The 25053-nt window shown below is 39.5% G+C and overlaps 1 protein-coding gene across 1 annotated transcript in view; it reads left to right on the forward strand.

The window, feature by feature from the left end:
• The first annotated feature begins 8644 nt into the window (after positions 1–8644).
• si:dkey-261h17.1 overlaps positions 8645–25053 on the forward strand; it is a 44588-nt gene continuing 28179 nt past the window's right edge. Inside the window, exon 1 of the mRNA XM_041799412.1 lies at positions 8645–8866. Within this exon, the coding sequence (XP_041655346.1) occupies positions 8785–8866 (82 nt within the window). The 5' untranslated portion in view covers positions 8645–8784. The remainder of the gene's footprint in view (positions 8867–25053) is intronic.

Below are 25053 nucleotides of genomic sequence, written 5' to 3' on the forward strand. Positions count from 1 at the left end.
GCTTCCTTCATGTGAATTTAAGGAATGCATTGGAAGATCCTTTTGGAAGAAAACGATTTCTGGGTCAGTTGAGGAGGCAGGACACGAGGGAAGACAAACCTTTGCAACATGAAGCACCCAATGTGCCAAACCAATGCTGGTGATATGTGGCAGCCATGATGCATCTGCATTTGTGTTGTCAACAGCAAATAGACCTCATAGACCTTGCAAGACGAGCATAAATGCTCTCTTGTTCTGTCTAATTTCTTGCTGAATTTATTCTTGCCTCTAGCTAGTACAGTAACATATGCAGCCCATGTTTGCAGCACCTTCAGGACTACATCTATAGCTCTACTTTTACCTTTGTGAGTTTTCAATTAAGTAGTCAAAACAGTAGTGGGCCAGGCTTAAGCATCCCAGCTAACTTCATGAATGGAAAAACTTAAATTCGTAGGGAATCTTTGTCTTTTATATACTATTGTCTAACACTATCATATGGTAATGTGTGTTTGAAAACAAAATCATATTTGGCTACACCAAAGCTCCCTTTAGATTACAATTCATCTCACCCACTCCCAGCTAGTGCAATCATTTGTATGAAAATAAAACCTAGCCAACTTTTTGATTGCCTACATATGCTTTTGTCAGACATTGGCTTATTGTAAAATGGGCTGTATTGGGCCATAAAATATTGCCCATGTTCTTTTTATAGGTGGTTTGAAACATGGACATAGTCTCATTGACATCACCCATTGATTTCCAAAGTGCAGTTTGAAGTTAAAGGTTGTCTCACACAGATTTTTGAACAGTCAAGCAACATTTAAAGTAGTGAAGCTGAAGCAGACCCATAGGCTCCAGGCAGACAACAGAAAGGCACCCACCTAGGCCTTAATATAATCAAAATGGCTGAGTAAAAAAATATGTCACTCACCTGTACAATGTTTACAAAGAAAGATGATTAATTCGGACCATTCTTAACCAGGGGATAAGCATGTTTATTTCTGTTGTACAAACAGAATTTTTAATATGGGTGGGGTCTGTGGCCAGCCTCAAGAGGACAACCAAAGGACTGCAGTTTTTGTTCCCCAGGACTGACTTTGTTTTTCAACCTCTGAGGTTTCCGCTTGGTCCCTCCAGCTGTCACTGTCTCTTGTTTTCAGTTGCTTATCAGTGGGGAAAGGGTGAACTGATCGCAACTTTTCAGGCCTCATTTCTCCAAATGTCAACCTCTTACACAGTAAGAGCAGTGCGCTGTTTTTGTTTACAACATAACTAAGACCCTGTTTATACATCACATTAGCATGGATTCACATCCATTTTGTGGATTCAGATACTAAGTGGTAATCCATATTGCTAGGTGTTGACAGACCTCAGGATATTTGATATTTGATAGCTCAGACTGCATATGGAGGTGATCTGTGAAGCCTTCGTGTAGATTGGTTTGGTAGTGTAGATGCTACAACCCACTGGCATGCACTAAAGACTGTCCAGTCCACTGATGTGGTCCGCGGTAGTCCGCCAGTAAACAAAAACCTTGTTTATTTATGTCTGCCTTGCTCGTAGTGGAGGGAAATCTGTGTCTTTGGAGAGATTTGGATGAGTGATAAAAGCCTTTCAGCCCACAAATGGATCTTTTGGGCTTTTATTGTGTCCGTTGAGCACAAAAAAACATAAAGAAAGGAAAACTGCTCTCAAACAGGAGCCAGCTTGCATCATGCACTTTTATTGTTCTTGAACAACACATCACTCACTCCCAATTCAAGGCAACAAGTGACCGGCGAGGCTGGACAGTGAGTGAGCAAACCATGGTAAACCTCAGTGCCACAGAAATTATGTATCGACTGTTATCAGCAGAGAAGGCAGGCAGCTGACTTTGCAAATGAACTGTGAGTGCATTGTGTGGACACACATGCTAAGTGTTGTCAACTTCTGCATCCCCAAAAAGGAAATTTAATGCAAAGTATAAACAACCCCCAATATCCGGCATACAGTATAAATGTAATTAATGCACTTTGTTAACACATAAACCAGAACTGCTGAAGATGGCTTCATTACTGTCCAAAACCACTTGGAATTCAGCATGTGATATTGTAACATACCAGTGCAGAAGGAGGAAAAACACCCTGAGCAGAGAGACAGATAAGGGAAAGTAAGGCCACCAGCACAGCTATTATTGGAAACAGCCACTGAATCTTCAGAGTTCTCAAACGTTTGCATTTTAGGAATATATGCGCTTATGTTACCACTAATCCCCCCCCATATTTCCCCCTATGAGCCTGTACCATCTCATGTCAGTCATGCCCATATGATAGCTCCATCCAGCTGGCTGGGAGATTTACTAAACACCAAAAACTCCTGAAAAACATCCAAACAGGTCCCCGAGGGTCAGAGCCTCCACTGCCATGTGCTGATCCTCGTGATATCTTCGCAGTGCCCCCTCCCTCACTGCACAGAGATTCTTTGTGCATTTTAAACCAAAATAAGTCAAATGTTAGGAGGAAGAGTGGCTAAAGGGGGATGGGGATGGAGGGAAGGAAGAGATATAAGTTAAATCCTCCAGAAAGAGTCCCTCTGCCAGGCTTTGCTAATCAGGATTCCTCAGCTGCAAACAGGAACATGCTTCACATTCAAATAAGTGTTAACTGCACTGTGCAGAGATAATCTTCCACAAACAAATTTCATGCCAGAGGAGATGTTGGAAGGTGGATATGAAGAGATGGGGACTATAAACATTTACTAGTTGTATATCTTTTATACACATTTTACATTGTTAGGTTATGTTAAATTATTTCAGTTTGGACAGGTTGGGGTCCACCTACTGTGTAAAATCATGTCATAACACTCTTTTTTCCCAACGTACCAAGACTGCACTAGCAATATTAAAAATGAAATGACATTTAACTTGTTAACTTGTTTATAAAAAATTAATAGTTCTCTAATATATATGATTTGCTTTGTTCGAGCCTCCCGGTGGAGCAGTATTACATCAAAGTGTGAAGGTTCCTGCTTCGAATCTGTCAAACTAAGACTTTATGTATGCATGATTCCTCTGGGCATGCGTGGATTCTTTCTGGGTACTCTTAACTTCCTCCCGCAGACCATAAACACGTTGTTAGGCTCATTGGTGTCGCTAAATTGTCCGTAGGTGTGAGCCTACCAGGTTGTTTGTCTCTATAAGTCAGCCTTGTGATTGACCGCGATTGGTCCAGGCCGTGCCCCGCCTCTCCCCTGATGGGATTGCTCCGACCAAGGATGGGATAAGCAGTATAGACAATTTATGGCTGAAATTTTCTCATTAAAATTGCCTGGTAGTTCCTCTTCCTGCCTGAAAGTGTTTAATACTTTGAATCAGGACACATGGCAAACATTAGCTCAATAACAAGTTCCATATTAAAGCATAAGAATTGGTTGCTTTTGGCAGGGATTCCTCAGGATCTACAAACATTAGTAATTATTTAGAGTTAAACTTTGTTAAGTCATTAGGAGTAATGTTGTTGAAAGTGAAGTAAAATTGGAATAATAACCCTGAAGAATGCAAAAACCATTGACTCTTCTGGGCCTTCAGATTCCACTATTAATAAAATGATGTCATACTTTTAAAAGGGATAAAAATGACTAGTTGGGATTTAGGTTAACACCAGCTCTATTCTAATTGTTATTTCATCATTTGTTTTTAACTTGTCTTTAACTTCTTTTGAGATTAAAGACTAGAATAATGATTTTCTCAGTTTTTGCTCTGGGAGTTAAAATCTCAGCTGTTTATTGAATTGTCTTTTAATAGCATTAAGTAATTGTTTAGAGAATGAGTTTAAATCTATTATTAGAGAAGTGCTAAAACAGACATTTAACAGATTTGTCTTGAAAAAAAAACTGACTAATCAGCAGTTAAAAACGCATATCCCTCTTCTCCCTTTGTCAGGATGTTATTACATGTCACCACAATGCAACTCAACAAAGTCATTAATAGTTAGAGTTACATCTTCAGTGGATTGAGAAAGGGGAAACAGAATCTTGTGGAAGGGGAAACAAAAATCTCTTCAAATTGGACTTTTACATCTTTACAACTCGAAAACTTAACAATATCAAAATTTCATATCATGCTAATTATGACCTAAAATATCACAGTTATCAGTATTATTGTTGGGATTTGCAGACACCTAAAATGTATAGATTCAGTTTGATATTAGTTTGATATTGAAAAGATTGGTATTAACAACGCTATAAATGAAATTAGCAGTGCTGGGACTAGCCTATGCTTTTTTTGAAGTATAAACATTAAAAGTAAACATGAAACCTTATCAAATGTGCATTAATAAAAGTACTTTGTCAATAAAGTTGTCAAAATTCAAGTCTTTTTGACACTTTTTTGATACCATGTGTTTTACATCTCTTCAGTTGAACCATGAACGTGTTTCTCCCCATTCACCTCAGTGAATAAACCTACGTATAATGCCTTTTTGACCATTTTCACCATGATTTTAAAGTGCAATTATCATCAACATTCATCATGATAATTAAAACATGAATGGTTTGATAATCATGGGGGGATTTATCACGGTTATCTCTAATACCGGTTACTGTTTCATCTCTATCTACAACCAGACATTTTTAAATAAACATTTTGAATGACTGTTATTTTAAGAATTTTTTTAGATAAGCACTTTTTTTCTATTTATCTATTTGTTGTTTTCACAGTCCTCCTGTATTTACAGTGTCATTCATTCCATTATTTTTTTGAAAGCAGTCATAAGGAGCTATGATCACTGCAAAATGATTTGCAGATGTGTTCATGGATCCACAAATGCGTAAATAAATGCATCACCCCACACGGTGTATTTACTGAGTAGTAAACCATTGTTGTTTCTAAATGCCTGGGTATAGCATTTACAGACAGAGGAAAACAAGCTGTTAAAAGTGGCACCACCCACTCTGTAGCTGATCACCAGATATCCCAGCATGCTTTGACATCAATTCAGCCACTTTCTGTACACATAAATGTTGTGAACTAGCAACTAGCTAGGAGGCTGTGGTATGCTCATCATTTATTTTCATGGATTTTTGTCATTTTAATCAAAGCAGCACTACACCAGTGGTTCTCTACTGGTTAATGTTGGCAACTGTTTTAAATTTAGTCTTAGTCTTTAGATTGAACTTTTCTCTAGTTTTAGTTGCATTTCAGTCATTTTTAGAACTCATAGTTTGTCTAGTTTTAGTCTCACATTTTAGTCTTTTTTTTAGTCTAAACATTTATTTTCCTTGAGCTCCTCTAATCAGTCAGTAGTATTGATATAAATGTAAAATACTCATATTGATGCACTAGCAATACCTAAAATACTAAAAATACTAACATACTATATACAGTATATTCACAGTGGAGAAATATCATGAATTTTAAATATCCAAGCACAAACTTTTTAGCCCCGTTATAGTCTCCGTGTTGAAAACAAAACTTACTCTTTGTCAGAGTTTTTAATCACCTAAGATATACAGGTGTGAATGGAATAATTGAAAAACAGAATATTGTGGAAAAAGCCCTTTTTTTCCTGTGATTGAATTCAAGACATGAAACGTCCATATATTACTGATTCATCTCATACAAAGCGAAATATTTCAAGACTTTTTTTTCTTTAAGTCTTGATGACTATGCCTTATAGCACACACAAATCAGAAATACATCATCTCAAAATATTAGATATCACAAAACAACAGTCCACAAAAAAGATTTGGAATACAGAGATTTTGACCGTCTGGAAAATTCTGCTCATTTATGCACTCAGTAATTGGTTGAAGCGCCTTTTGCCCAAATTACTGAATCTGTGTGACATGGTATGAAGCAAATTAGTCTGTGGCACTGCTGGGGTGTTAAGAAGCCCAGGTTTTTTTGATAACAGCCTTCAGCTTGTCTGTATTGTTGAGTCTGGTGTCTCTCATCTTCCTCTTTTGGTAGTTTTGGATTAACTGTGGTGAGGTACCAGGTCCTGGAAAATGAAATCAGTATCTCTGTAAAAAGCATCTCAGCAGATGGGAGAATGAAGTGTCCTAAAATCTCCTGGTGGGCTGACAGCGTTGCCTCTGGACTTGATCAAGCACAGTGGACCAACAGCAGCAGATGACATGGCCTCCACTACTGACTGTGGCAATTGAAAACACTGGACTTCATGCTCCTTGGATTCTGTGCTTCTGAAAATAAGACTTTGGGCCACTTAGCGATAGTCCAGTGTCTCCTTAGCCCCTGTGAGAAGCTAATGACATCTGTGTTTCAGGACTGTCTTGACACTAGGAACAAAACACTTGTGGTCCATTTCCTGGACCTGTGTGTGTGGTGGCTGACTCCAGCCTCAGTCCAATCCTTGTGAGCCTCCCTTAAGTTCTTGAGTCTGCTTTGTTTGACAGTCCTCTGAAGGCTGAGCTTATCCCTGTTGCTTGTGCTCTTTTTCTTACCACAATTTTCTCTTCCTGTCAACTTTCCATGCATGTGCTTTCATACAGCCTCTGAGAACAGAACACCCTTTCAGCAATGACCCTCTGTGGCTTACCCTCCTTGTGGAGGGTGCTGGTGATTATCCTCTGGACAACACTTAGGTCAGTGGCAGTGTTAATTTTGGCAGTTATTTTTAATTTTAGTCTTAGTCTTTTGATTACATGTCTTTTAGTTTTAGTCACATTTTAGTCCTTTCTACCCTTTTTTAGCTTTAGTCAACAAAAACTACAAAACACTTCAATTTTAGTCCATAAAAGGTCGTCACATTTAGTCTTTCCTTTGAGTCCAAGCATTTATTCTCTTGTCTAAATCCGATAGCAAGTCATGGTAGTGTGTTCTATGCACTCTGCCAAACTTGGGGTCCCTGCTTTCTACTGCTAGGAGGCAAAAGAGACACAGATGCAATGTTTTTTGACAGATTTATCCACAGTGGAGAAATATCATGGATTTTTAATGTCAGACAAAAACTAAATTACATTTTAGTCTAGAAAAAAGGGGGTGGGTGAATGCTACATGGGGTCAAAGTATCCAACACTGTGTCGTAAGAATCGGGTGCTCTTCAGGAAATGGACGAGAATGTCGTTTGCAAAAAAGGGGAGCAATTACATCCCTGCTTAATAAAGGATTTTTATTACATCAGATTGCCTCAGACCTCCAGTTTTTACTGTCATCTATATTATGGACTTTTATTGATAAGTAAACAGGCAAGCCATTGCTCCCCTTTTTGGCAAACTACATTTTAGTCTAGTTTTAGTCATCTTGACAAAAACTAAACTTACTTTTTTCCAGTTTTAGTCATCACAGATCTATCTTTGGTTAGTCTTAGTCTAGTTTTCGTCATAGAAAAAAAGACTGTCAACGGACATTTTTAGTCATAGTTGAAGTTGATGAAATTAACTCTGGTCAGCGATCCCTGTGATTATGGTTGTGTGTACAGAACCAGAGTGAGAGAATGAAGGCAGGGGAAACCTTTGCAAATGGGACTTTTGCACAATATTCTACTATTGTGAGATAGTGGATTTTTGCTCATTTTTATGAGCTGTAAGCCTTTAACCATCAAGATTGAAACAAAAAAGTTCTCAGCTATTTCGCTTTGTTTGACATGAATCTTGATTATAAGGATGCTTAACTTTCTGAAGGAAAATAATTGCAGAAGCTTTAGAAGAAATTTAGTAAAGTGACTGAAACTTGAAAAAAGTCCCCTAAAACACCTCTTTTGGCCCCTTAACAGTCTTAAGCTATATCTGGTCTGAAACATACTGTACAGGGTGACCATCTGGAGCACCAGTTCTCAGACACCAGCCTGCTCTTGGCTTCTTTCAGCCTCACATGGTTGCATTGTTTGACAAGAAAATCTCCAGGCAGTCCTGAAAACCCCAGCGGTGGGACTGCAGTGCTTCCAGATGTGGCCTGGCTGCCCGGATCTCTGGAACAGCCCATCGCTGCATGAACACGAAGAGCGAATATCCAGCAGCACACACTCCTAATACACACAAATTTGTGTAACAAGTTTTTCACTTTCTGCTGATGTGGTGCGATTACAAAATAGCATGTGTGTTGTGTTGATGATGTCAGTGTGTGTGTACTGTAAGCGTGCATGTGTGGTTTTGTGGTTGAATGAATGAATCATTATAGTGTTAGTAATCTGTCCGGGGACACACAAAAACAGGGGCCAACAGTTGTACGTGACGCCATCCACTTTTACAGGCTTCTCATGTATGTACACAACATGTAGGAGGAGAACTCCTTCCTGTTTACTAGCTGTGCCTTAAAAATGAGTAAAAACACACCCAACGTCTTAACAATTCCCCTGTGAACATCCTATATTTGTTACATGTCTACTCGAGCATCACCTAAACTTTTCCTGAAGTGCAACGGTCTGCAGAAACTGCAAAAACACTGTGATCAACTTTCCCTCGTTTTCATCAGGAAACAAACCTGCAATAAAGATAAAGCTGAACAGGATGTCAGGTTTCACCCGCTAACGTCTCATTATTTCATTCTTGTGATTTGCTGCACATGTGCACTCACAAATGCAGGGACAAGGGTGGAGGCAGGGACGGTTGCACTGGGGGAAACGGGTTAACAGGCATTTAGAAAAGGGGTGTGGAAACAGCAGAGAGAGAGCGAGAGAGAGAGGCCAAAGGAGTGGGGCCGTATAAAGAGCAACAGAACACAAGCCAGGCTTTATCCTGCTCGTCTGTCCCGCTCACTTAGACCTCACAGGAAACTCCTTACTCCCCCAGCCCTCACATACACTTTTTTTTTTTTTTTTTTAACTCTCACACACAGTCCCGCCGGCTTGCTGAGTTTGACCAGAGAGGATGGCTGCGCACATGTGGAGAATGAATGGGCTCTGGGGAAGGATGGCTGGAGTCCTGGTGCTCTGCGCTCTGTTGCTCAGCAGTAAGTACTTCTCAAATTATCAATCACAGTAGCTGCTTTAATGTTTAATTTAATTTAAAATTCTCCAATCCCTGAAAAGTCAGTTTTGGAATTTCTACTCTCCCTTTATTTTCCACTCTAAAGTCTGCCTAGATTTCCTTCAGCAGCATGTTTACTTCAACAGTTGTTTTTACAAACTACTTCTGGGGGTTTGCTTTGATGTGTTCTTCTATGAGGTTTCACACAGAGGCATGGTTAGCGGCATGCTGGCTGCAGACACAAAGAGTCTACTCTGGAGTGGAAAGTTGCAGTTCAGAATAATTAGGCTTTACATCCTGCAGCGCATCTGGGTGGGGCTAATATGTGTTTGAATGTGTTGGAAGGATTTAAACCATGCACATGCACGAACTGTAAAAATCAAAACTAGATCATTTTGGTTCCAGCTGTGTTTGAAGTGGTGCCATTGAATCGTAAAGCTATTTCATGAATACATAAGTGTATGAGAGCTGCATGTTTGCTACATATTACCAAGTGACCACAAAGCATATGGATTCAACAACAAGCCATAGTTTCATCTTCATCTTCCTTGAAAAGTTGCATATAATTAGCATGAATGTGAATTTATATATTTTGCCCTGGTTTTACAGACAAAAATCTGTTTACATGCTAACATTTCTTGGGGACTTATCTTTTTTTTTAGGGGGTGGGGGTGGGGGATGGCACTTTAGGCTGAAGGACATGGTTAAGGTGTGGGGTTTGTAGAAGTGTTGATAATGTTTAAGTTAGAAGTAATTCTCCAGAAATCATTTTCCATCAATGTATGCACCCTTGTAACCGTGAAAGTAAGTTTGTGTTTACATGTGTGTTTCATTTAATGTGCAAGTAGTGGGGCTGAAATCTGTTTATACTCAAAGGGGGACCCCGCCTTGCTTATAGGCTCAAACCGTAAGTCCATGTGTAATGAATCAATGCATTTTAAGGTTGTTACAGTAAAAGTCAAGGTGTTAGCGTAAGAGAAGTGATTGTAGTGAAGGCTAAGTTCCCCCAAAACAGTCAGATCAATCAATTTAATGTCCTTTAACAATGAATTCCTTCACATTTTTATCATGTGTTAGTCTTTTTTTATTTTAAGTTGGCAAATTCAGTTAATGCACTCACAGTATTTGGACCAGCTTTTCTTTCAGAGTTAAAATAATGTATTTTAGGCTGAAGAATATGGTTAAGGTTTACTTGTGTAAGGGATTTAAGAGAGTTGGTTAAAGTTGGATAAGAGTAATTCCCAAGAAAAGCCAACAGTCATCTGAAACTTTGTAACACGACTTTGTGTGATTGTATAATTCTTTTAATCTGCTCTGGGGAGTTGGCAGTGGCAAATGTAGGACTAAGTGCCCAGAAAAATTGATATTAGTCCATCTATAGTTCCATTAAATACATGTAACCATGACTGTTGAGGAGCTAAAACTCTGTAGGACCCGCCCTCCTGCTGGAGACAAAATTCAGGGGTCCATACCATTTCAGGCAGTTTGTTTGTTTTCTTTTAAGTTAAAGTAATGTGTAAGTGTTTTATTGTTGTAATTGTTGGTCATGGTTAAAGCTACAACATGTTGATTTTATGCACTGAAATGTCTATATTAATTTTAAAAATGACTACTCCTATGTTACATTTATATTCTAATTGCATTTTAAATTACCCCAAATGTTTCCAGTGGTTTTCAAAGCTAGAGAGGGTGCTTCATTTTTACAAGGTTCAAAAGATGTGTCTTCTTATGGTAGCTGCGATCAGTTGTGAGTTCAATCCCACAAACTACCTCCATCCCACCCCTAACATGCCCCACTGGGCCTTCCCAGATATTCAGGCTGAGTAGAGACCAGGCTACTCAGCGCTCCAACCTCCACTGCTTACTTCTTATTTTGGATTGGTGACTCTGTTCACTGAAAACTGTTCTCCATAAGGTGTATTTACCAATCAGTAAACAAGCATTTAGCTTTTATCGTTGAATTTCTTATAATAAGGAGCAAACGTTATTAAAAGGAGAGGCAGAGCCATGCTGGGAGTGACCCCAGCATGCTTTGCAAGTAGCATTGTAGAAGGGCACTTCTACAGAAGGGCACTGTTTATGGCTTTTCTCCCTTGCAAAGTGAAATTCATCAGTTAAAGCAAAATCTAGGTTTGCTGTTTTGCCTGTTTTTTTGGTGCCGTTTTTGATGCACTAGGTACTCAGTTTCAGCAAGAAGTAAACAGCAGAGATAGGCGGAGCTGGTCTGATTTGTCATGTTGTGTTAATGTTTTAATGAAAGGCCTCTGGCAGCAGAATTTGCTTACTGTGCATTTAAAGGTGCAGTGTGTAAAACTGGGAATATTAGCAACATCTATCAGTCAGATTCTTGATTGCAATGCTCACTTCACTCCCTTCTTTAATACTGTTAAAACATGCAAATCTGTGAAGGGGAACCTACCTATGTATGAGTAGGTTTACCCTAAGTAAAAAAAAAAAAAAAAAAAAAAAATGGACAGAAAGAAAAGATGTTAAGGTGATTAAGCACATGTTGAGATAGGCATGTATGTGTTTTATTCACTGGGCATGTTGTGGGAAATAAGATTATTTGTATTTTTGTGTGTATTTTTATTTGAAATATCAAGGTCAGTACATATTATTAAACACTTGCATGTAAATATATAGGATTGTAGCCAGCGGCTAATTTCTGTCCTTTGACCCTAGGCAGGTTGATGTTAACACTGTACAATCAATTAAACAGAGGTACAATAGAAATAAAGGGTAGAGAATAAATGACAGATAAGAATAAAGAGTACCATAAACAACCTAGACAGACAATAAATGCATGACAGATCAGAAAAAAAAGAAACCATGAGGATTTGGCTGGTTAAGTTAAAGTGCCTGTGTGCTAAAGTGCTTTATGTTTACACTCTTACATTGTGTGGACCCACCTTTTGTCAGTGCAAGTCTCATTACCAAAAATCAATGCATGGCAAAAAATTGGTGAAGGTTTAAGTGTAAGGGTTATAGAATTGTCAGTTCTGGTTAGGTGAAGCTATGTAAGTCTCAAAATTGATAACAGTGAATGTATGATGCTTAGAAACAAGTTAAATGAGAGAGTTTAGGTGTGTTTTATTTGTTGTGTATAGTTTGAAGGGGCATGCCTGCCTTTTATGGATCAGGGGTTAAAGGTTCAGTTAAGGTGGGAGTCATGTTGAATATTAAAGTAGGTTTCCAGATAATTGATTTAGTTAATATATGGACTCCTGATTCAATGTAAATAGGACGCATTGTGTGTGGTTTATTGAGCGTGGTCTTTCCTTTGGGGATCAGTGGTTGAAGGTACTGTTAAGGTGGTAGTTATGGTGAATATAGAGGAGTTCTCCACGGGTTTATTTAAATCGTTCATGCATTCATAAATTTGTCGTAATGGGGGAGAAGTACACTAAAAAGGCACTTCCGGTTGTATCCTAGAAGCAGTCCCAGCATGAGCGTGCACACTGAAATCAACACTAGAGCGCCTGCTCTACCTAGGACCGCTTTCAGTGTATTTCTCCCTCATTACGAGACATTTATGAGTGAAAACAAATCATGTGTTTCTGTATAGCACAGGTGTCAAACTCACGGCCCGGAGGCCAAATCCGGCCCGTGGAACAGTTTAATCGGGCCAACAAGATGATCTCATATTTCTGTTATAACTGGCCCATCAGTATGAAGTCTGCAGATTTCCTCAAGTATAAAAATGTGAACTTATGTTATCCTTGATGGTTTAAGATATCCTTGTTGTTACAAAATCTAAAAAAGTAAGGTGTAAAAATATTTAGGTTAGAAGTCAGGAATGTGGGAAAAGAAATGATTTGTATTTTGTTGTCACATTTTCAATTAAGCATCTCACAGTTAGGACTCAAACTTAAGATTTTGACTTTGAATTTCATACATTGAGCATTTCAACTCATAATTTTGACTTCTCCTATAATATTTTAAGCTTTAGGATTCATAATTCAAATTTTCAAGTGATATTTTGACCTTTTTAACCAAGTATTTTGTATTTAACCTCAAATTTTCAACTACAAACTTTGACTTCAGAATCCCATAGTTTGACCTTTTAGACTCACAATTTAAAATTTTGAGTCATATTTTAACTTTAAATTTCATTATTACACATTTTATTTCTTATTTTGAACTTTTAAACTCATGATTTTGACTTCTTTTTAATATATTTGCCATTAAAAACCATTATTTTTCAATTTCATATGTTGACCTTTTTGAACTAATAAATGTACTTTTCTCAGATTGTGAGCCTTTAAACTTTAAACTTTTTAAATGTCAAAATCATTTATCATCAGTGCTAAGTTTTTTTCCTTTTTTTTCATATATTTTTTTTTTACCAGTGAAACAAGGTTGACAGTTTTTGGTTAAAAAGGGGACCCTGTTAGGCCCTCAGGTTTGTCCTGAATCCAGAATCCAGTCCTTGCTGTGATTGAGTTTGACACCCCTGCTGTATAGTATGCCTTATGAGGTGCCATTTTTACTGAACACAGTCTTCATTTTAAAACAAGAAGCAAACAGTGGAACCTAACAGCGCTGATCTGTATTCATCATATTGTGTTATTGTTTTGTTTGCTGAAGCATTACCAGAGCTCTGTGCAATTTAGACAAGTGATTTAGTCATTGAAACTGGGAAATTGCCCTGTCCTTGTGTTTTGTTGCCGTCATATCAAAACGTATCAATGTCATTTAATATTTACTATTATCATGTGGAAGTTTAAAACTCTAGTACTGTGGGAACCCTGCTGGAAAGTCCACTCCAAATTAGTCTGAGGTCTGACGCTAATGGCAGGGTGATGTATGGTTTGGATGCTGCATGTGTCTGACTGCTCCTAAAGCAGGACTATTTCTTACTACACTCTAATGTGACGACTTCTGCAGAAACATTAGGGCTCTCCCATGTATGGGCACAGGCGCTGTAAATGTTTGGAGTGACCTTGGGAAGCCTAAAGGAGTATCCCAGACTGAAGAAAATAGCCAAGGCTTACTTTTAAAGGAAAAAAAGATCATGAGGTGGCGGAACATGTCGGTATTTTGCACAATAAAAAGGCACAACCACATACCGTCTGCATCAGCAGCTTAACAGATGGTAATTAGATTTACATGGAAATCTAATTAGTCGGGGCGCTCCCCGCCAAGAAATTAACGCTGTGATGAAAGCACTGTATTTGAAGTTGCAACTAATAAACAGCTATGATATTTTTTGGTTTATTGCTGATGTTGATTGTAAAACTATCTTATTATCTAAATATAAAGGGTTTCCTTGTCAGCCATTCCTAATAATGTGTCTGGCCTTTCACAACATTTGCATATCACCCATACCAGCAGCAGTTTAATGATAGGTAACTTGCACTGGTACAGACTCTCCGGCTGCCTCTATTTTAGGTTTAGCAAAACCCTTGTGATTTCCACTTTTAGAATATCACAACAGTGCTGCCTCCTCTCTTTTGACCCGTCCTCATTCTTCACCACATCCAACAGAAGTCCTCCAATCACACTGACCTGCTACATGCTTGACACTTGTGTCCAACTGGCGTTTTGGTGTGAATTTGCAGAGGCATGATCGCATATAGTTCCAAAAAGCAGAAATGGAAAAGCCTTTTAACACTGTTCTGTCGCTCTGTGTCAACAATGAGCGTGCTTGTGCGGCTGTTTCAGTTTTTAATTTCTCATCGATTTGCGTCATCACACAGGTCACAAGACACAATCTGTGTCCTCACTGACAATATATGACTATGTTTCTGCAGCGGTATATGGGTCAGAGGTCTGGCCTGGGTGACCTCAATGTTCAGTCAAAGACATTTTTAATGTTTCATGCTCCATTCTGGATGCCTTTTTCCCATAAAGGAGACATTGTTAAGACACTGTTCTGCGATTAATACAGAGGGGTTTTACTGCTCCTCAGTCTTGTTGTGTCTGGTTCATAGAAAGGAATTTGTGTGTATGGTGTAGTGATGCCATTGGGGTGAACTGATCCCAATTGCCAAACCAGCACCGATACAGATCATCATTATTGTTTTCTTACATACACAAGGTATGCTTACATAATTAGAGGTCAATCTGATTGTCATTCCATTATTTCACTTTCCTCTGATGATAGTCCATGATGCACCCAGCTTACTTTTGCCAATGAGAGTTGAGGCCACACCCACGCTCTCCATTGAGGGCAGGTCTAAAAAATCCATGAGCCAGTTAAGTATAGCAGTCTGGTTTGCAAGACTTCCACTTCATAAGCATTGTCCTCTTTGCAGATAGTGAAGCTATGGCAGCAGTTCACTGTGTAGTTGTTGATTGTGTAATGTCCATCATGTTTCAAAGTAGGGCTGGGCAATTAATCGCAAATTAGGTGAAATCACAATATGGTCTGCTGTACATTTTATTTGCAGCAGTGATTTTATGCTCTATACATTATGCTTATATGCAAGTGTTTTCATTTTTTAGAAAAATCCTACTTTTCCTCTTCATGCATATGATTTTCTTGATCAAAACAAGAATAACAAAAAAAATTATTATCCCTTTGGGTATGGCAATTGATATCAAATTTGCTATATGAGCCAAAGTTGCTATTAGATATTTCTTCAACTCTTTCATCATTAATTTAATTTATCTAATATTATGCTGGTTATGATGTAAAAGGATTAATTGTTTGTGTTTGTTAAACAATGCATAAGATGAGGAACCCAAAGATAATCACATTAAATTGCAATATTGGTTAAAAAAAAAAACAATTAGATTATTTTTCACAAATCATTCAGCCCTATTTTCAGGTATGCACACATCAGGGCGTTTAGGTGCATGAACATTTCTGATTTATATGGCGTCCTGCATGCTCTGTGTATAATCTTCACCCCCCCCCCCCACCCCCCACCCAAGAGAGAAGAAAAAGTGACACACTGCCATCAAAATACAACATACATTTCAATTGTTTCACTGATAAAACCCTAAAAAGGCCAATGCATGCCTTTCTTTTCCAAAGCCCTTTGTGAACTACTTAATATCTGCTTTGTCATGGTTTTAGTCAATATATGCAAATCTAATTTTTTCAGCTTCAGAGCAGACAAAACCTCGTTCCCCCAAATAGATCTTTGGCACCCCACCTGGGGGGTCCTGGATGGTATCAGTGCCAATTATTTGACCCCCACAGAACTTTGTTATTCTATAGAAAGAGTGAAATATTGCAATTGTGACGTTTGTCTGCTTTACCTGTATTGACCACCAACCGCCCTTGTTTCTGATTTTACTTTTATCCTGCTTGTTGCCCTTGATGGCTCATAGGAGACAGTAATAGGGATATGGTGTTGAAGGGCTTTCACAAGGTCAGAATTTAAAAATGTTGTGTGAATCAAGTAAGGATCAGATGATAGTGATACCACAGCAGCAATACTAGAAGTTGTAGCCATCCTGTACTGGGTAAATTCTTTGTTTTCCTTGGTGCTGAAATGTTGCCAGTGTTTTAGACCGTGTGCTGGAGTTTGCCTACAATTTGGGGGTTTATTCCTCACATATAGACCTGTCACATAACATAAATGTATCTTGCTTTTATTTTTGGGCTTTTTCTGATATCATCCTTGTTTAATATAACAGAAATTGTCTTTTTCTTTAAATCTTGTATCAGAAAAGTTCTGAAAAGTATTTGAATTTGAACAGCAGTTGGCTGCATTTAAAATCAGAAGCAAGAATTTAAAGTTTGAGGATATTTCAAACTTTGTCTGAAGTGTTCGTAGTTCTATTAGGATGAAAAAAAAAACACTTATTGAGGTAAACCAGTAACAGGATGAGTGAATGGAGGTTTAGGTGTAGTGATATAGTTGTGCTGTTTTTTTAATATTGAGCATGTTTATCATAACAAACATTCCTGTCATGTCGAGGCAGCTTGATGATGCTGACTTCTTTGCACACAGATTAAGTTTATGCTCCCGCTTCCTATGGCTGCCATTCAGAAGTTATGCAGGCGTGCAAATATGTAGCGTTGAAATGGGCATGGGCTGCAATGTTTCGATGATGTCATTCAGCGCCTCTTGGAGTACGTTATAAAATCTCTCTCCCTCTCTACAGATTTCAGGGGGAAAACCCAAGCTTTGACTCTGCTCAAGAGAAAGGGAAAAACATCTCGTCTCTCTGTTCAGCTTTTCATCTGTACTGACTGTTTCTTTTTGCGAAGTCAGGGCCCCAGGCGATGCAGAATGAGCTGTGACAATTGCTGTTAGAATTGAACCACATTAAACCAAGATATTCACTTGCGGTTGGGAGATTCCATATTTGGTGTGTGTGTCTCTTTTGCACACAAGCAAAGCAATCAACTTTGCATGGATATTCACTGCACTGCCTACACTAAAGTGACCTTCATTGATGCCATTCAAGATGATATAAACTGAACTGATTGAGCACAAAGGATACAAGAGACATGAGATCTCTCAGGCTCATGCATTCTGTTAGGAAAAGTCAAAATGTTCAGGATTAGAAGAAGAAATATGTTTCTATTGTATGAGCTTTCTCTTCAAAGCCAATGTAAACATGGGCAGAATATTGCCACTCTCTTTCTCATGGCCCTCAGCTATTGACCAGCATTCCTACTATCCCATGCTGTGATGTTGGACTTCGATTCACGTCATCTGCTGGAGGGCGTGGGTCTTTCTTTACGTAAGGCTCTGGCAGATAGCGGTCTTATGTCAGTGTAGGGTGTGTGGGTCCACTAGGGCCTTAAGTTATGGCTGAGGAGCCACGTGAGCTCGCAGAGTAATTAAAGCCGGAGCCTGTGTTCTGTCAACCTGCCAGTTTGCCTCAGTGATTTCTACATGTGAGCGAGCCAGGTCAAGCTGCAGCTGAAATCACTGAAATAATCAAACAAACGCCGGCTGACATCAGTGTTCTTCTGCTAAACCTTCATCAGAATCTCAACACTTTAAAGAATGCCTTTTCTCTCTGAATTATCTCCTTTTTTAGCTAAAGAAAACATATTAATGGTAAGAAAACAAAGCCACTGTCGCTGCTAACTAAAGAATCGTCCAGGAAAAGGAGTTGACTCGGAGAAATAGATCGTCTAGCAACAATATTTACCTAGTGGAACAGTCTTAATGAGAAGCAGGCGCAGCGTTTGCGTTCAAATCTTCCTTTTCCAATTACTGCTGTTCTGGTGAGCTTATTGTTCCTTGTTCCCCTGGCACCCTGCTGCACTTTTACAGCTGTTGCTTTTTACCAGCATAAAGGAGAGAGAAAGAGAGACTTCTTCTCTGGTTTCTCCTCCTGATTTTGGCGGGACGAAGCAGCAGAGAGGCAGAGAAACTCCAGATACGATTGAAATCACCCCTTTGCTCTGCTAATGAGAAGCCCCGAGATTATTGTGCGCGATCCAAAACAAGAACTTGGAAGCCCTCTCTGCTCATTGTGTCATCTGTGCTTTTTCACGCTGGCTCAAGAACGAAAACAGCTCAGTGATCCTTTGCACGCTGATTGATCCAAGGTTATGGTGATGTAAGGCCAAACACCAGCAGAAAACCAAGGAGTGTGCTGGTTAGCCATGCAAGGCTGTCTTTAAGGAGGGTATACTGTTTACCTTGGGGAATAAAAGCACTTAATGGGCCTTTGGACTGCCTGAGTATTGCTTGTGGTAATTAAAGTTCAGTAAAAGGCCTTTCATGGAAGCTATGTTTTATACTTCCTAATTGAAAACATAAGACTGTGCCTATTTGCTCTTTTTAAGCCCAATTTCAATCACAGACTTTATTTGTATAGCACAATTCTTAACAAAAGTCAGCCCAATATGCCTCACCAAAACAAGTCTAGACCTATACAGTGTTATTTTATTTACAGAAACCAAATATAAAACCTTAAGGAGCACAACACCTTGGCCACATGCAGCAAGGTGAAACTTCTTTTGAACACACAGGAATCCTGAGCAAAAGCTTAGTGTTAAAGGTTGTTTTTTGGGACTTTTTCCTCTATTTGGATAGGACAACAGAAGAGAGACAGGACATATGGGGAGAGAGAGTGGAGGAAGACATGCATCAAACATGCACCAAGACCAGGGATCAATCTTGCCATCAGTGCGTCAAGGACTACAGCCTCTGTATATGGGTGCTCCACTACCAACTGAGCTAAACCGGTGCCCATAATTTTAACCTTTTGAGTGTTATTAATACATTTGTGAATGTGTGGAGTGTCTGTTAACAGGCAGGCAGACTGCAGCTCCTGCTGTCACAGTGCCATCACTGAATTGAATTCAGTAGAAACATAATATTAGCCCCACATTAGACCATTTCACTCTGCTCTAATTTCAGCCCAAAGCCACTGAGCTCTTACTTTACACCCCTTTGACAGTTTAGGATGAAAAAATGTCATAAATAGTGCTTCAATTGCTTGAAATACAAAATGCAACACAAAAGCATTGACCTGGGTTACTTTAACTGCTTTCTAACCTTCTACCATTTAGATTAAACAGCCCAAACAGAGGCGTGGTCAATCTGGAAAGTGGGAAGTAGGGCGGGACAATTTAGGAAGTAATCTAATTACACCAAGTTTGTGTCAAGCTACGTTTAACTCTACACTGAGGTCCAGGACCCCCCAGGGGACCACAAAGTTCAATCATGTTCAATATAATTTTCCCCTCTGACAAAATACTCTTTAATGTCAAGGTGAAAACAAATTTCTACATAGTAATGTTAAATGGTTAAAAATCTGTGATTTAATAAAATTGACCATAAATATTCACCCCCTTCAAAGTGACAGACCTAACTTAACAGTGGTCCAGCAAACTGGTGCTAGTAGTCTCACAATAAGTGAAATAGGGATCACCTGAGTGTAGTGAAGATGTCTCAAGTGATTGTAGTATAAAACACCTGTGTCTGGAACATCCAGTCACTGGTTAATCAGTATTCCTGGCAACCATTACACCATGAAGACAGAAGAACACTCCAAGCAATTCGAAGAAAATGTTTTTGAAAAGTATAAATCAGGAGATGGATATAAAAGAGTGTATACATGTGTATACATGTGTGTCCTCACAAACTGGGTGGCCAATCAACAAGGAGACTAGTGACAGAGGCAACCAAGACACTTATAACCTATAACCTATGAGAGACTTTACATACAACTGTTGCCTTGGTTCTTCATCAGTCAAATCTTTATGGGAGAGGGCCACAGAGAAAGCCACTGTTGAAGAATATTCAGATTAAATCTTAACTAGAGGTTGCCAAAAGGCATGTGAGACTCCATAGTCAAGTGGAAGAAAGTTTTTGGTCAGACGAGGTCAGTGTCCCCTCTAAAAAAAACACTCACATTCTTCATATTTTTACGCAAACTTAAACTCAGATTCATTTTTAGATGGTCCTTTATTGAGCATCTTTACACAGACATCTGTGCGTAATTTAAAAACAACAAAACATGAGTCAGCATAGCTGAAAAAAACTCATTCAATATGTAAATTATTTTGTTCATTTTTATTGAAATATGCAGGCTGTACAAGAAGTTAATTTCAATTTTTTATTTCTAGAGTCACCTGTTAACAGGTGACAGAGAGGAGGGTTTGGAGTCAGTGGTTGATGCTGTACAAAGGTGAAGTCGAGGCCCCTGAATCTCTACTAAACAGACTCAGAAACCTCTCCTTCAAAGATTTCTTCTTTTTCTTCTTCTGAGCCTCCTCCAGCTTGACCTCCAGATTGTCCAGTCTCTGACTCAGACTGTCTGATGTTTCCGTTGTTTTGACTTCCTTAACCTCCAGAGTCTGCTGGATGATGTTTATAGACTCCAGGAGAGAGGATTTCTCCTGCTGCCAGTCCAGCGCCTGTCGCTCCATCATCATCTGGGTCTGCTGCAGAGAGTCCCTCAGGTCAGCACTTTCTCTGAGGAGCCCTGATCTCTCCTCCTCCCACAATCTTTTCTTGTTTGCCAGGTCCTTTTTGGCCTGTGCCAGTTCCCCTTCCAAATCTGATACTTGAACCTGGAGCCTTGATTTTTTGTCCTCCCACTGTTGTCCCTCTCTTGCCTGGTCTTCCCTAGCCTTTCTCAGAGCTGTCTCCATCCTAGAGTCCTCTAGATGTTCTGCCGGGAGACGGGATCTCTCCTCCTCCAACTGGCATGTGAGGATCTCTATGGTGCCCTGAGCCTGGTCCAATGCTGCTTTTGCTTTGGCCCTTTCCTCCATTTGAGACATGAGGAACTGAAATTGTTCTTTCTCCCGTGAGCTCTTGTAGTTGTTGAGCTCATTTTGGGCATCCCTCAGTTCCCCCTCTAACCTTGTGGTGGCCTCTTTGTGCTCGTTGATGAGGCAGGATTTTTCCTCCTTCCACAGCTGTCTCTGTTTCCTCTGGTCCATTTTTGCCTGCTCCATAGAGGCCTTAATCTTGGAGGTCTCCTCCTCTGATTGGCGGCTCTTCTTCACCAGGTCTTCTTGGGCCTGGCTGTGGGCTCCCTTCAGGGTGCTGACTTTCCTAGAGACCTCGCCCCCCCTCAGGTGTGTCTGATTTGGACCAGCGGAGTCGATTTTAGCCAGGAGAAGTTCCTTTTCTTCTTCCCATTCACAGCTCTTTTGAACCAGCTCTTTTTTGGTCAGGCTGAGTTCGGCAGCAGTCATGCCCATTTCATGTGACCAAATCCATCCCTGATCAGGAAGTTCCATGTGAACCCTTGACAGTTCTGCCTTCAGTTCCAAGTTCTCTTTTAGCTGGGCAAGGCAGTCCTCCGTCCCCACTTCCATGACTTCTGCCCCAACTGTGGCCTGTTTGTCTGAGACCTCAGCAGGGAGCAGATTCGTGTCAGAGGAGACTTTCCTTAAAAAATATGTTTGCACATGACAGCAATGATGTTGGGGTCTGCCGCTCTTTAAAGAGTCCCACAAACATCCCCTGTTCACTGTTAAATGCTATATCAACTCACACTGTGTCCTAACTTCATGTAATGCAAGCATAACTGACAAAATCAGTCTGATTACAACCCAAATTCCAAAAAAGTTGGTACACTGTAAATAAAGACAGGCTGCACTGATTTGCAGATCTCATAAACCCACATTTGAATCATAATAGAACATAAACAACGTATCAGATGTTGGAGATGAGACATTTGAGCAGTTCATGACAAATAATAGCTCTTTTTGAATTTGATGTCAGCAAGGTGTCTCAGAAAAGTCAGGACAGAGGAAAGGGGGACTGAAGAGAAAGGCACAACAATTTGGTATTTTATTGAAAATCTGTGAATATTTATGATTTTTTTGTGGCACCAGTTTCAAAACAGTACACCCAAGAAGTTTTCTGAGAGAGATCAGAGACGATTGGAGCAATGGTGTGGCATACAAATCAACACAGACAGACATGTGGCCGATTATAGTAGTAAGATTAGGGACAGGTCAGTAACATGACTGGCTATAAAAGGAGTATTTTAGTTTTGACTTATATTACCCAGAGTTCTAAGGGGTATACAAAAGAAAAATGGCAATAAAATGTAGATCATTGGTTCCCAAGCTGAGGTCCAGTTTTCTCTACCTTTAAGCTTACCCTTAAAGGTAGAGAAGGTGTCGCCTACTGGGCCCAGACTTGCATTTGATTCCAAAAGAGGGAGGCCTGATAACTGAAGGATCTACCTCCCATATTACTTCAAGAGACTGTCAGCACAGTAAGCCAGCCTGCATTTTTGGAGCTTGATATTCAACAGGGGAAATATGGCACTCAGAGTTCTTGGAGATCTAATGGTGCCTAACCATTAAGAGTTCTGTAAGTAAGTGGTCGCACTTTAAATTCTATTCTAGATTTTATATGGAGCTAGTGCAGATATAGTAATATAGGAGTAAATGTTTGTACTCCTTATTCATTAGTTCTCTCTATATATGCAAACATCAGCTTGATTTTATGCAGATTTTTCCTTCTTGGAGCCTTTTCTGGAAGCTATCCTGCTATTGTTTCTCAATCTTCCTCTCCCACTCTGGCTCTGCAGCCTCCCTCATATCAGAGCCAGATTGTTTAAAGGCTATAGGTTTCAATATCTTTTTACAACCTCTCCCCGCACAGCTTCATGTTAAAACAGCAGCTGGAATCAGTCCATGACCATCTGCTGCTGGTTCTTCTGACATAGAATGGAGGAAAGCTGCGAGCTCACAAGGCTTCTAAAAGCAGCTGCTGCTTCCAAATTCTAATCCAAGAACAAACTGGATGGGCTGTTTTGGAAACACTGGTTTTAGGTTTCACTGCCCTGCTGAAACCATTTTAATGAGTAAATTAGAGGTGGAATAAAAACAATGGTAGGTAGCTGCTATCAATCATAGTCCGAGCCATTCTTCTCTCTTGAGGGTTCTCTCAGCCTTTTGTTTAACCAACAATGTACTCGTGCAAAGAATAGTTAGAGTAACAAATGGAGTAAAATAATCACTTCAAGCTATTACAGTGCAGAGGATAGACTCAGCACTGTGTCCCCATGATAACAGGCATCGTGGATGTAATGCTACCCCAGCAGCGTGTGTCTCTGTGTGTTATCTGCAGCCCCCAGCATGTCGGCCCCTACAGCTCCCAGAGGTCACCACATACCGCGTGCAGTGATAGCCACATCCTGTGCTGGGATATGCATCGATAACATTCCACAAACCTGTTGTTAATTCCTTTTAATTTTTCTCTAAACGCTCTGATGTTTTTTCTGAAAACACCAGGGGTGTGGGCGGGATGGAAAAAGTCAACTTTTGCCACCCGACTATGCAGAAACAAAAATAGTTCTCACATTCAGGTAGCTAGCAAATGGAGGAATTCCAGGCATTTTTTCCTTTTGATTGCCTTAGAAGCAGCAAATAACAGTACTTTGAACTGTTTATGGATTTCAGGGGCTCTGACAATTTGACACTTTATTTACTTTTTCAGTTTTAAAGGAATCTTCATTATTACCTAAAAAGGTAAATTAGCTGTGCAGATGGACAGCTTGGCATTCTGAAGATACAAACAGTTCAGCCAGACAAAATACATAAAGACCAATGTTTGAGATATTGTTGAAACTATCCCAGCATCATATCATGCCTGCTTTGTTAAGTAGTGCTATGACTACAGGTACAAAGTGTTGCTGGTGTTAAGTTCTCCCTTTAGGAGCAACAAACCAAAACCTGCAGCAAAGAACTCAGAATTCAAAGAATGAGAGCAGTCACAGTCAATTCTGATGACAATATGTACAATTTAGTTTGGTGCAAACTAAATTAAGTAGGTTACCAAACCATGAAACAAGGGAGTAAGAAAACACAGATTCAATAAAAAGCTCAAAAGAATAAGGTCATCAGATTTTTATTGATGGGAAAATAAGACAAAACAAAGGCTGATGTGCTCCTCAAAGGCCAGTGTGGATTCCATAACTGTCCCAACATAATTGTAGCTGTCCACACATTCAACAGCCTGATTTTAATAATTGTAGGGTCATGATTTGGGACATGAGTTCTAAATCTGCAGGCATTTACTTTGTCTGAAAATGTTGAGCACCAAGGAAGAATTGTCACACCAACAGACACATTTATGTTCTAGGAAACTTTGCCAAGACTTGTCATCATTTAGCCAAATCAAAGTGTTTGAATCATCAGCATTTTTCACTAAAATAAATAATTTAATTCATACCTTCTACAGCACACAATATCACACTGCTGACTTTATTTAGCCTGTAACAAAAAATAAAAGATTTTGATTGATCTGACCACAGAACAGTTTTCTTTTTTTTTACCTCAACCCATTTTAAATGAGCTTTCTCCCAGAGAAGACTGCAGTATTTCTGGATTGTGTTCACGTATGGCTTCTTCTTTGTATGATCCAACTTAACTTACATTTGTGGATGGCACAGTGAACTGTGTTGACAGACATTGATTTCTCAGTGTTCCTGAGCCCATGCAGTGATTTCGAGTACAGAATAATGCTTGTTTTTAATGCGGTGCCACCTAAGGCGCCCCAGGATCACAATCATCCAGTATTGAACTTCAGCCCTTGTCCCTTGTGCACAGAGATTTCTCCAGATCCTCAGAATCTTTTGATATTCTGTGTTTAATGATTAACAGATTAACTGATTTGTACCCTTTCATTAAACTTGAGGATGTATTTTTGTTGGTTGTAAGACTGCAGGGCCTTTGTTCAAACCTAAAAGCAGAAAAAAGGTTTGTACTTTTTAATATTTTTGTTGGTGATTCAACAGAAAAGTAGTCCTAGTGGTTCTCAGTTGTCCCTC

The sequence above is a fragment of the Cheilinus undulatus genome, linkage group 11 (genome assembly GCF_018320785.1).
Source record: "Cheilinus undulatus linkage group 11, ASM1832078v1, whole genome shotgun sequence".
Classification (NCBI taxonomy): domain Eukaryota; kingdom Metazoa; phylum Chordata; class Actinopteri; order Labriformes; family Labridae; genus Cheilinus; species Cheilinus undulatus.